General features: G+C 34.2%; 1 protein-coding gene across 1 annotated transcript; it reads left to right on the forward strand.

Annotated features, from left to right (window-relative positions):
* Positions 1 to 341: 341 nt before the first annotated feature.
* On the forward strand, positions 342 to 13,006 carry LOC130622631 (contactin-associated protein-like 2). The gene is made up of 8 exons (XM_057438114.1): positions 342 to 495; positions 3,233 to 3,407; positions 6,177 to 7,258; positions 8,307 to 8,644; positions 9,132 to 9,887; positions 10,086 to 10,278; positions 10,645 to 11,337; positions 11,426 to 13,006. The coding sequence occupies exons 1-8, from the start codon at positions 414 to 416 to the stop codon at positions 11,776 to 11,778; spliced, it is 3,672 nt and encodes a 1,223-aa protein (XP_057294097.1). The 5' UTR covers positions 342 to 413; the 3' UTR covers positions 11,779 to 13,006.
* The last annotated feature ends 1,418 nt before the right edge of the window (positions 13,007 to 14,424 follow it).

Genomic DNA, 14,424 nt, shown 5'->3' on the forward strand with positions numbered 1-14,424 from the left:
ATTACAAGTGATCGTAACCCAACTGAATATACCAGTTACTAGAAAAGTTAAGCAATTTATGCTTCCATACGTATTTATTGGGGACGATGCATTCCCACTGAGACACAACCTTATGAACCTAACTATATTTTAAGAGAAAGCCAAAATTGGCAATTTCCACAAATACCATGCTCAGGGTGTAGTTTCAATATAAATAAACAAATAAAAGTTTGATTACCTGGTTTTCTGGTTTTGATTTCTCCAAAACTTGTATTTTGCAGAACCTGAATTAACGCAGTGTATTTTTGACTCATTCATGACTCATGTCTTACCAATCATTGCCTTAGAATGGATCACGTGATCATTTATATCAATTCACAAATTAGATTCCGGGAGCCGAAGTAAAGCCGCCCGAGGGAGAAAATATAAACAAAATGGTTGTTGATCGAAGAAAAATCATGATGCTGAGCTTTAAAGTTTTAGTATTCCTCGTTATGTTAGGATGTTGTATTGCAGGTAAATTACTATCCAACATCGTTTATATAATGTTGCATGCATTTCGCATATCTTCTTTGCCGTAAAAACTGTACAGAAGGTGTGCTCGGTTGTTTTAAAATCATAAAAAGCTAGCCAGCAGCTACCTATGTGTAAAATGTTGGGAGGGTTTTTCACTTTGGTACATGTAACTAGTAACCTGGTTGACGTCCATATAAGTCATTACATAATAAATTGTTTTCCAGTTCTAAATGTATTAATAAAAAGATGACTCTTTATATGCCTTTCCACATCAGATAACCAAATTCTTCAATCCTTTATGAATAGATTCTGGAGCTTACAATGACTTTACGCTGTTTACTCATTTTTTGTTCTTTGAAAAAAATAAGATACGAAGCTGTGAAGTCACAAATCCACAAAGCCATGGAGATGTTAAAAAGCAATTTAAATGGGAAATTCTAAGTTGTTCCTCACTTACCACTGGTTAGCAGTCCATGCTAAACCACCAGGTCATTTATTTTCCTTCACAAGATCATCACCTTTTACGAGGTTGAACAGACGTCTGATAAAAACCCAGAGATCTACATACGAACTGTTGACTAAATTATTTAATATTATAAAAAAAAAATCACGTTTCATTGATTTGACATTCATAGCTAAGTTTTTTATTTATTGATGTTAGCTTATTTTTCAATCCATTTCCTTATTTTAAGCATTCTCTACCCCACAAGTTGTATTTGTTTTCTTTCAACCTAATTTTAAAAATGAAAAATATACTGCAAATGTGATTGGTCACACCATTCAACCACACATCAGTCATAACAACAGTGGCACATATTTAAGTTTTTTGCTGGAACAGTCTGCTGGGGTAAAATCGGAATTAAAATTCACTAGATGCCCTGTCAAACTATGGATTCCAGGGTATTTGTCCTGAGTCTGTCTCCCTCTTTGTATGTAGTTGCATAGACTAGTTGCATATCCAATATCCATATAAAAAGATGTTCTGTTTTCTGTAAGTTTTTGGATAAAAGTTTAACACAAAAATAAATAAATAAATTTAAACATCTACAACATCTAATGGAGATGCACATGCACTAGATTAACACCTTAATTATTGAGAATTGGATATATACTGATGTTCTTGGTAAAGGTAAGATTAATTGCACCCTGTAATATCAAAGTTAAAATTAACATTCAAAAAAGGTTAAGGTAGTATATGATGTATCAGAGTCAACAAAATTATTGATTTTTGAACACATTGAAGGGAGAATAAATTCCGAAAAATGAAAGTAAAATGGCATTGTTTAATGTCTATTTCTGATTTTTCATTGTGAATGCAATGTAATGATATTTCAAAGGAAAAGAAAAATAGCATTGAAATTTTTAAAGTTCTTTTCCAAAGAAAGCATTGTTCTATTCTGACCCAACTTAGAACACAGTCCTTAAGACAGGCTGACTATCTTTTGACACGGTGAAATGAAAAAGGCTATTATGCTGATTACATAACATTCATTTCTTCGTGATTGATTTGTTTAAAAAGTATAGAGAGCATTAAAGTCGGCCCCTTTCCTTCATGCTGACACTCTTATGCTCGGCTGGTTCATTACACTGAGACTCGAATTAAAGATGGAAGATCATTTGGAACCATGCCACGAGTCAGTCCGACCTTCATCGCCACAGAGAATACTGCGAGAAGGGTGCCCACTCATGCAAGTTAAATATAACCAGAACATGGGAGAGGTTAATACAGCTTTCGGCTGTTTTTTGGCTGGGGCATCCATGATTGAAATATTTTGTTATAAATTCAAGAAACAGAAAGATTATGACTATGATTTAAAGAAATATAAGTTAATTTATATTTTATGTGATCAGTATCACCAGTTTCAAGCAAAGTCCTTAAACTCCATTTGAGCTACAGAAATCTTTTTTGAAATTCTTGCCCAACTGGGCAACAACATTATGTGGGGATCAAACCCATAACCACTTGGAAATGAATTGTACGCTCTACCGACTGTGCTACTAATATTTGTGTGTTTGTTCAATTTTTAAGGAAAAAAATTATGACATTGTATTTGTGTTGCTCATTACTTTAGCTAGCTATATTTGTAATAGATTATATTTAGAGAATTCATGATTTATTTTCCTCCGTTGGGCCTTTAATTTTTTTAAATTTGAAACAGGCTTAACTTTAGTGTGTGAGTCTTCAAACTGACCAATGTTGTGGCTGTTTCTAAAAAGTGTCAATAGTTGGATCTGTCCCTTTTTTACTACCATTTTTGAAAACATGTCCTTTGTCAATAGTTGGGCCTGTCCCATTTTATGACACAGTCTTTTAAAGGCATGGGAATTGTTTGTCAATAGTTAGGCCTGTTCTATCTTATGGCACATTTTCTAAAATTGCAAGAGATTTTTGTGTACAGTTAAGTTTGTCCCATCTGATGATACAACTTTAAAAAGCAAGAGATTCCTTCAATAGTCAATCAATAGTTGGACCGGGCCCCTCAATAGATGGGCCATCCCGATTGCGAACACACCGACCCGTCTTTTGACGGGCCAGCCTGTCCAAAGACGGGCCAGTCCCGCATCCAAAGTTGGGCTGGTGTCCGTAGTTGGATCAGAACAGTTCCTTTGCCTCTTACAAAAACACACAAATACTGAACAATTGTAGTGTGTTTGTTAAATAAAGCTTATTCAATACAAGTGCTTATTTGGAAACCTTAAAGTTTAAAATTAACACATTTTAATTGCTTACCTTTAGAGACCAATGTTGATGGGAGTGCTTTCAAAGTATGGCGGCAAAAACAAAAGACGACACAAAAAAATCATGTTAAATTGAGATTCAAAACCTTCCATGCCACTGGTTTAATTTTGTATGTTGAAGGTGCAAACAAGAAGGATTTTCTTTCAATTGAGTTATACAGAGGAAAAATAAGGTTAGTGATCATTTAAATTTTATTGTCTGACAATACCATCTATTTTAAATGCCTTGAAGCTGTATTACTGGTGTTAAGGAAATGTTGTTAAGAGTGTGAGAAGTAAATTCTGTTGAAAGATAGTTCATAAGTTAGGAAGAATAAAATAAGTAAAAGTTATAAATGAAATTGTAATACGAATACGATTTCACTAATACCTAAGTTTATTGTTACTTTGTCTGAGCATAACTGGCTATCAACTTCCGGTCTTCGAATTTCAGATATATTTGCTTCAGCAAATAAATGCCAAAGTAACTTCGCAATTTTTCAAAATCTCTTCGGCAGTCCTCCGGCAGAAAAAATGTTGAAGACAATGGTCAAAAGCACCGAAAACCTTTGGCAATTGCCTCGGCAGACTTCGGCACTTTCTTCGGCACTTTTTAAAATGAAAAAAATATAAATATGATGCCAAGCCTTGACGAGTATCAAACATCAACAAATCAACTGAGTTAATCCTGATGTTTTTGTTTTTCTTGGGAACAATAATACAACCTTACTTGGTCACTCCACCATTTTGAACCACAGTGCAGTGTATTGGTTGAAGGGGTCATGTTGTCTACCTTCATGTTGTTTAAGGGTTTTACAACATTCTCCCTTAAAGAGAATTTGATGGCATTGAGACTATATGCTTTTTATTTTTTCGTCGTTTTCGAAGTGGGCAGTGGAAAGTTATTTGTGTCATTTTGGCGATATCTGTTTGATGAAATCTAGGAGTATGGATAATAAAAAAGGGGAAACTACAACAGTCGACGAATGAACTGCTAATACTTCGGCAATTACTTCGGCAATTGCCGAGTGCTTAAGTGAAATTCGAAGGCTGACTTCTTAGGAAAATATGAAAGGATTATCAGTGAAGGAAATAAAACATGTGGGAAATGTTAAGATTTAAAACCATGGTATGCCTTGATGCTTTAGTATGAAATTGAACTGTTTTAAGGCATCTAAGAATGTGGAATTTTAACTCCACTAAGACACACAGGTAGATCCTGAATTTCCCAATTTTAATTTTGCGGTTACTATTTCAAATTTCTGGATTACTCGCTAAAACACTTTAAAAATTGGCTATATCTATCTATCTATTGGCTATATCTATCTATCTATCTATCTACCACCTGCATTCCAAATTTAAGACAGTAAATTTATTAAAGTAAAATTTATGCAAGGAGTTAATTCAAAACCCACTTAACTAGGTAAATGTTTTGATACTATGTAAAATTAAGGAATATCCACTTATTTACACAATCACACATTAGTATGTAAAGCTATATTATACAAAGCAGCGTTTAGAATGCGAATGAGTTACAATTTTTAACATGGCTTTGTTGCAGAATAACCAACAGCAGGTGCCACAAAGTGCCCAAATATGGAGTTTGGATTTTACCAAATAACATATGATCCTAGGTACTTAGTCTGTGGTGAACTTTGACAAGTTCAAATTGTGTAAATCTAATATAGAAATTTCCTCAATAATTTGCACTAATTTGGCAACAGTTTTTAGCCAGGGATTGTAGTTGATGCATCAAAAAGAGAAAAACATTAACTGCTTAATAATGTTTAAATGAAAAATTTATATTTTATAAATTTGGCATATTTTTCAAAAATGAAACAAACCAGTGGCAATTTTACTTTACAGTTCTTGTTATGAATAAGATGCAGTGATTTTATTGAGCTCCATAGAAAGTTTAGATGCTGGTATCACTCTTGAACTTTGGATGTGTTTGTTGCTGAAAGTTTTAGAAAAATTACTTTTTTGGAATTTGGGAGAGACAATATAAAAGTGATTACCAACTTTAACTTTGATCTGTTTGCTTTCACCTAAAATCTTTAAAAGAAACAGATCATGCTAAGGTGCACGTAAATGTAGCTCCAAATTGCAGCATGTGAAAACATGGTCATGTGATGGAGTTAAAGGCAGTTAAAGTATGGGCAACAGACAAAATCCCTGCGCAATAGGTTTTATTTGTTCTCCAAGGTTTTAGACAAAGTATTGTATACCTGTTGTATCTGTTGTATAAAGCTTGAAACACTGTTGAATAAAATGTCAAGATCATGTATTTTATTAAAGGGTTACAGAGATAATAAGGCTTAAGGGTTTCTTGATAATGTCATTAACCCATCTGTTTAGAAACAGTGTTTTGACCCAACTTTAGAAATTTGTTTGACTAATTGATGATTTTGGTCCCAGGTTGTCTCTACATGCACAGGAGATGACATCAGTTTTTTTTTTACTCGTTTCCAAGTTATTAGGCCTCAAACTTAAAAGTATAATGCAATGGATTCACAAATAAATCTCATTGATCAACATTGTGACTGACGTAAGAATAAGTATTTTTTTGTTTAGCAAGTGAGATATAATTGATCACTTATTTTTAAGGGGATAAAATAAATGTCACCATTGCCCCTCACACACACATTGAATCTTCTTAAGATTTTAACAAAGCAAACATAGCTTAATCTTTTACGCACCTAATTTATCTTTCAGGTGCTTGTTAGGCGTCTGGGAGCGATTAAACACCTTTTATAGCTAGGACTGCTTCAACAAGACAAAATAGAGATGTACTAAAATACAGTTTTGAACTTTTTGTTGCTTTTTAAATTTCTTAAAGCAAACATTTTTAAGAAAAAGATTTTAAGATTTTATATGTGTCAGAAGTTGTTACCATATCTTAAAAAAAAATTACATGGTCCAACTATTGCAGCAGTATTCAGAATGACCTTTTTGTTTTATAGAGTGGCAGCAAATTATGGCCGTGGGATCGAAAATAGTCTGCGACCAATTGCTGGTTTTTATGATATGTATCTTGGAAAAGATTTAGCAGATGATAAATGGCACACTGTAGAATTTATTCGAAACATTCGAGAAAGTATATTATATATTGACAGAGGTCAAGGGAAAATGGAGAAATCCGCTTTTGTAAAATCTCCTCCTACATACACTGAATTGTCTGTTTCCATGGTTACATTTGGTGGATATTATTCCTTTGCTACATCTGAGTTAAGCACTAAAAAATCCTTGTCCAGGAAAGGTATAACTGCTTGTTTCAGCGAAGCAACTTTCAGTCAGTACTGGCCAGAGGATAACGCAAAAGAAATCAACTTCCTTGTTTCGAATTCCAGAATGCAAACAATTGGTAAATTTCAAACAGGACGTTGTTCTGTTCCCACTCCACCTTACAGGCCTATGTTCTTTCCATCCAGTGCTGTGCATATTGCCTTGCTAAAGAACTACACTATACAATCCATGAAAGTTCAGCTGAAGTTTCGAACAGTAGTATCAGCTCAAACTTTAACAAACTACACTACAAAAGGAACTGGGGAACGGATCCAATTAAGACTGGATCGTAAAGGGCGTGTAACCCTTGGGGTAGATGTTGACAGTAATATGCAAATTATCGAGACAGCAAAAACAGGCTATCATGATGGAGAGTGGCATGATGTATCGTTTCTGCTTGACAATCAACAGACAGAAGGTGGAGCATACACGGCTAGGTTTACTGTTGATGGAAAGACTAGGTTATCTATGTTAAGTGAAAATTTCAAGTTTGATGGATATGTTAACATTGGTTTTGGTTTCACTGGTTGCATGCGTGACATCAAAATAAATGATGATGTTCTTGAGAGGGTTAGAGTAAGTAAAAATTCCAATGAATATTTTCCATTGGCAGACATTGGGGTTTTATATAATCAATGCAGCTTGAAAGATTATTGTAATCCAAACCCATGTCAAAATGGTGGAAAGTGTAACCAGACAGAAGATAATATTGTTTGTGATTGTCGTGATACCCTTTATGAAGGATCTACATGTCACAGAGGTATTTATACTTTTAATTTATGTTTTTAATTGTACCATTTTAAACATAACACACTCGATTTATGCTACCTTTAACTTATCTGCAGAGTAACAACAAAAATTTTTAATTAGAAAAAAATGCTCAAAACATCATAAAAAACGTAAAACCTTTTTGCAATTCTTTTTGCATTTTTATAAGGCACAAACGAAATAAAGTTAAAGCTCTTATTAAAAATTTAATGTATATATATAGAAAAAAACTAAGAGTATAGTTCAAAGGACTTTCTTACGTAAAAATGAATTTATGAGACCATTTTGAATTTTTAAATTAACCAGTAGACGAAAAATTGATCTTTTGTTTCATGACAGAAATAGGGCTACTATAGTTTACATATTGCAAGTAAAATTTTTGCATCCTAGAGTTAACACAAGCAAGGAAACTCGAGATAAAGTAAAGATTATTAGCATTTATCTGGGCAGTACTTTTACAATTTGGCATCCATTGCATCATCAACAGCCTTTGTATCAACTATCTAAAAAAGCCTTTAAAATTATGGAAAATGCTTTCACTTTCTAATAGTCCTCAGTGTTTTTTTTTCTTTTTCGAACTAGCACTGCACTGCGGTGAATGACAAAAAAGCTCTAGCAATGAGGTTGTTATGCTTGACATAAAGATAGTAAAAAATCCTCTAAACAAAGCTGTGAATGAGATCAAATATTGTTGCTAGATTTATTATAATCATCCCTCCCAAAGTCTTTCTTAAGAGCAACAACAATACATTAAGGTCAACTCTGTGGAGAAGCACATTTTAAAGCATTTCTAATGCTTTACATCAATGCAAATTTAAGTGAGAGTGTAGCAAAGAAGAAACTGTTGAAACGGAGAAGACATCGACATGTTAAGGATCCAAAGCATTTTTAAAATGTGGGAAAATAAAATTATATGATTAAAGCAAAAATAAAAAATAAAGAATATTAGTTTTTTAGAATGATAGAATACAAACTCGAACAATTTCCTGCAAAGTAAACAGAAATTAGCAAGTAACATGACTTTTCAAAAAATTTTTTAGCTCGCTTCAATTATACATGTGCTGGCGTACGGAAGTCTGGTGAGCGTCGTAGCGATGTCTACTTTATTGACTTTGATGGTATGGGACCAATGGAGCCAGTCCGAACCCTGTGCGATCTCGGCAACACTGTGGAAAGCACAACAACACAAATTAACAACACACAATATGCTGACAGACCTGTCTTAACGTCAACTGGTTTTAATTCTGTTGAGCTCAACTATGCAGCCAGTATAACACAAATGCGAGAGTTGGTGATGAACAGCCAGTATTGCGAACAGCTGATCAAATATACATGTAAAGGAACACCCATGTTCCAGTCACCAGAGGGACCCCCAAAGGTTGTTTTTTTATGCTTTACCATAATCATTGTATTACATATTTCAACTGATAGTGTTGTCCAGTACAATTGCGGGCAGTAGTGTCTTGTCTTTTCTGTTTTTCTGTTCTGCTGTCCTTTTTATCTTTTAAAATAAACACAACCTGCATTATGACCAGAAAATTTATCTAGTTCAAAAGTGACAAATAGCATAGCAATTTCAAAGCTAGTTTAATTCAAAAGCTGATAATTTTCTAACTTGTAACGCACAAACTCAAGTTGTAGTATTGGCTTTACAAATTGCAAATTTAGCTTTCATGAAGTTCCAACATTTTCTTAAGGAGCTAATCCTGTATCTTGTCAAACCTGTGAATTTATCCAGGGTGTAGTGATAACCTTAAGGTTTTTGGCCTATTAAATTTGCATAAGGGGTTGAAATTTTTAATAAAATCAGTGACATGAAATTCTATAATGTTATTTTTAAAAAATCTTTTTTTAAATTTTTATAGGTGAATTGGATGGGTGGAGATGATATTCTACATTACTATTGGGGTGGAGGCCATGGACAACGTGGTTATTGTGCCTGTGGTATAACAGATTCTTGTGCTAATCGAGATAAGTATTGTAACTGCGATAGTTTGAGCGACCAAACGTTAAAGGATGAAGGCAACTTAACTATCAAAGAACATCTGCCTGTCAGAAAAGTAAATTTTCAGTCAGTCTTGAACTCGGGAGAAATAAGTTCTGAAGCGCTTTTACTTGTTGGTCACTTGCGTTGTTCTGGTTTTGGATCACGACATATCGCTGCAACATTTAGAAAGCCATGGTCATATTTAACTGTTGACCACCCTGACCAACCGTTTGATAATATATTTGCTGGTGGAATCTCGTTCGATTTTAAAACATCAGTTGCATATCACTACATGGTAATGGCCCATGCGCATGGACCATTTTCTGGAGATTATCTTAAAGTTATGATATGGTCACAAACGATGATACGTGTGCATCTCAATTTCGGATTTGGTGACATAAAGCAAGATGTTGATATTTCATCCATTGGTCGAACATTAGATGACAACCAGTGGCATGAATTTGATGTCATGTTCAATTTAAAAGAATTAAATGTTACACTCGATGGTGTACAAATGATACAGGGACTACCCTTGCAAGACGATCCAGTCCAATTTAATGTTGACGACAAACCTGTTTACATTGGAGGCAGTAACCACGATAAGCACGGTTTTGTTGGGTGCATTAGAAGTTTGGTAGGTGTTTCAAGTTCATAGTAGGCCAAGAAATTGTAAAAATTATGTGTTTATTGAATTCACAGAGCATTTTTTAGAAGAAGGGGTTTTAATCAGTTGTTTTGGTATGAATCTCATACCAAAACAATCCTATTTCTGTAGCATGATCTGTGTGTTTGGTATTAGGGGATAACAAGTTTGTGTTAATTTTTATTTTAGTATGTAAATGGCCGTATCCACGATATTAGAACTATTGCTACCGGACAAGAAGATTATGGTGTGTATCCTGGATGCGGGTCGGCTTGTGTCATTTTAAACAGACCTTGTAACTATGGTTCTTGTATCGATGAGTACGATTCGTTCAAATGCAACTGCTCAGTCTCTCCATTTGATGGAAAGTTCTGCCAAAATGGTATGATTTTTTTCCTACCAGCCCTTAATTAGACAAAATCACATATGCGGACAGAAAAAATGCGAAGAAGAGCGCAATTTCGCATTATTTTGTGTGTCGCAAATTAACTGCATTACGATGCGAAGAACCGTAAATACCTTGATATCTCGCTAAATAATAAATAATAAAGAATCATTTTTCATAAATAATTTCTTGGTTTTTTGTCCTAAAACCCAAATATTAAGAAACGAAACCCTATTTTCTAATGAGAGGTCAGACAGTCAGACATAGTGACTAACCACACACCATGCTTTATCTGGCACTTGCTTTTAATTTTTTACACAATTTCTCACATTGGATTGTACGGAATTGCTCTTTTACGTTTAGAAACTCTCCCAAAGAAATTTACTGGAAGCAGTATTGTGTATGATCTCATCCAAGCTAATTTAAGCGAACCTGTGGCTACAGCTGTGATGGTGGTTGGTTTTAAAACAACTGAAGAAAACGCGGCTTTGCTGCAACTGGAAGGCACCAATGATCGTCATTTTTCTTTGGCCCTACAGGATGGTTACTTAACTCTTCTCTACAGCTTTAAAAATAAAATAACCAAGGCTGGCAATACCCTAATTGACACGGAGACGGAAATCTTAAGGATCCGATCTCGAAAGTTAAACAATAACAAACATAACATTGCGAGAGTAAAGTTTACCACCGATGAAATCTTTTTGTACGTACCCAACTATGAATTGATGACCGGCGCAAATGTAAGTAATCGAATGATAGACCCAACAAATCCACTTCAAGGAGAAGCGAAAGACATGTTTGGTAATCTGACAAAGTTTTCTGTTGGACAAATTATCAAAAGGAAGTTCGATAGAGATATGCCGACCGGTTACACTGGTTGTATGAGCGGTGCCAAGCTGGTGTTTCATCCGTTACCAACTGCGATGAAGAGGTATCGAAAGTCAGTAGAAGTTGACATGTTTAAGCTGATCCAGGGAAAAAAGAGTGGTGAGCAAAATCCGTCAGGATCATACCCAACGGCTGGACTTAAATGTGGAGATTCCCTTCCCACTCCAGGTAAGTTTTATAAAAAACTAAACAGTCTTTGTCTGCATCGTCTGTCTTTTATTACCAGCTAACCTCATGAATGCTGTGCCTGATTTAGGAACACTACCTACTGTTGGTCCAGCAAGACAATTTTTTACTCGATCACCCGGTCTTGACAATTCTGTTACTGTAACAACCCTGGACACAGCAAACCACATAATTGTAATGGTTGTGATTGTCGTCATTGTAGTTGTTCTTCTTGGTTTCCTTCTCTTGTTATACTACTTTATCAACACTAGTCATCTTGAGTATAACCGTTTGAGAGATCACGAGAAACCTGGTTCCTCCCAACCAATGCAGTCATATCAACCGCCGCCCCAATCTAGCATGCCAACCACGTCTTATCAACCTCAACAAAAATCATATGGTGGTGGAGCTAGCGGTGGCGATGAACAAGATTTCTTTTTATAGAAACTGTTGTAGCATATACCTATGGAGAGCGGGAGACATATTTTTGTATAGTTTTTATTGCAGCTGTATTTCCAAGGCGATCTTTTGGCCAGTGACTATTTTTTGAACCATTGATTCGCTGATAGTGTTTCAAGAATTTCGCCAGTTGCACACAGTGATATTGTTTGCATAATATATAACGAATTAATAATCGGTGATTGTAATTATTAAAATTTGTATTTAATGTGATTTTTAATTTTTTTTTTACTAATTTGAACATTTTTGTTTTATTTCTACTTTGTACAGTTTTTGTATTGATTTTAAAAATAATTTTCTTCCTCACGCATAAATATATACCTTATGGAAGTTGAAATTGGGCGTATAGCTGGATTAATTGGTTGATCATAGGATGAATTCTAACTTACAATTAAACATGCGCAGCTTGCTTACAACAAACAGAGAGCCTCGTCATTCTTTATGCTATGTTTCTGCATTCAGCTAATTCTACACTAAAATAAATTAAGTTCCGTGATCCAGTTCAACTTCCAGTACAAGTCACGATTATTTATTGCTATGCATTATCCACTTCTAACACTTCGTCTAGTTTTCATAGTAGCCTCAAAAACAAAAAACACTTATTACAATTGCTATCTCTCGTCGGATACTAATATCTTTTTTTAATCATTAATTAATTAACGTCTTGCTGTTTTGCTAGCATTTTTTGATTGGTTCAAAGGCATACACATACACCAATCAGTGGTGAGTTTTATATTTAACTGTTTTCAGTTTATTTATATTTAGAAGCAGGATAATTTCAAAAAAATTTTTTTAGGGCTTAAGTGAATATGTTTTTGATTTGCGCATAACTCTTTGTTAAAACGCGAGTAGAGTTTTAAAGGGGTACGAAACGGTTGTTATTTTGACTTTTGTGGCTTTTTATTAGTTGAGGCTATATGGAAAGCAGAATTAAAAAGGAGAATCGAAACAGCACTTAACCTATTAAAGTATTACAGCTGGTCACTACTTCATAAAATACTCCTGTTAATTGTAGTCACCAAATTAAGGAAGCTGTTTACCACTTTTTTTTCATTAAAATTCTTGTTTTTTCTCACCTATTTAACTCAAGAGAAAAAGATGAATGGTCTTGATAAACATATGTTTGGGAGTTACTGCGCTTTCAAATAACGTTACGGTATTGGTTGTTTTTGTAAAAATATAAAATTGCATTTAGAGATAATAAATATGCTAACTCTTTTGTGTTTTATGTCCACAACTTGGTGTTTTTTGCCTGGGTTTTAGTACGTTGACATTATGTATTTATATTCTGGTAAATATCGTCTGTTGTGTTTCAATAAATCTTGTGGTAAAACTCACAATGATTTAAAAATTCTCAGTAAGTGAAATTCGGTTATTACTCGACCCCTATAGTATTCTTGAGGCAAAGGTTTAGCCAAATTTAGGATACTACCTGTACCTAAAATCAACCTCGTCTCCAGGGGCTTTTTTGCCATTAAGTCACCAAGTCAGTTCTAGCAGCTTGAACATTAAGCAACAAACGCTGGTAACGGGAACGTAAAAGGTCCGAGATTATAAAAATATAGAAGATAAAATAAGTAAGGCTGCTAAAAAAATACGGTGCAGCGAGACAATGGATTATTAAAAGATATTGCTTTGAACATTAATCGAAGATTTGTAATTTTCACCATTTCACCACGCAAAAGTGATTCTTTTTCGCGCGTTGATTTAAGCATGTATTACTGCTATTTTCATTCTGCGCGGTTGCTTTTTTCTAAAACAAGGCCTTGTAAGAAATTAGCTGAGTACATATACTTCATACAAGCTGAGTTAACTTCGTATGCGACTAGTAGTTTTCTTAAAATAGGCCTCTTTCATATCTTCAACTTAAACGGGCTACAAAACGATTTTGATTTTGATATTTGAATTTAGTGATTTACACAAAGTCGAATTAATGTGAAAAAATTATGAGCTCTGAGGACAAAAACAACATCTAAAATTATCTTAAATATCACTTTAATGACAGAAAAGTTCTCTACAACAACGATGACTTTAAAATCTTTTTAGAGGTATTATTTATTTTCTTAAATGTAGTAACATAGCATTTTTAACAAATACAGCTTCTCGTGTTGTCCTTGTTTCCTTGTTAAAACAAACTTTCAATCTACTAATACTTAATATATTTTACAGACCTTTTTGCGCCTTTTTTAAAAAAATGGCAATAAAAAAGTAGAAAATTTATCATAAAAAGTAATTCTTCGTAAACAGGTTATACAGTTTTAAAGAGCGTATAATTTCTTGTATTTGGCCTTTCGAGGGTCTATTTATTTACACACTTTTATTCAGAATCCGCAAGGATGGTGTCGGGAGAAGATACAACACCAGATGCCTTAGGGACACAAAATGATGTTTACTGGTGATGATAATTTCAAAGACTCTACGTTACATCATTTTTCGTTGAATGTTATGGTCAAAGACTGTGCGAGAAGTTTTCGCAGTGTTGTCTTTTCTTTTGTAAGGACGACTTATCAATTGATGTGTATTCTTCTCAGAATAAGGTTGGATTAAAAGGATCGAATTTAACAAAATCTGAGAAAAGCACGACTTTTTGTTTATATATGCAAAATTCAAATTGAAGCTAGTTAAACCTCA

Source organism: Hydractinia symbiolongicarpus, chromosome 12 (assembly GCF_029227915.1).
Source record: "Hydractinia symbiolongicarpus strain clone_291-10 chromosome 12, HSymV2.1, whole genome shotgun sequence".
NCBI lineage: Eukaryota > Metazoa > Cnidaria > Hydrozoa > Anthoathecata > Hydractiniidae > Hydractinia > Hydractinia symbiolongicarpus.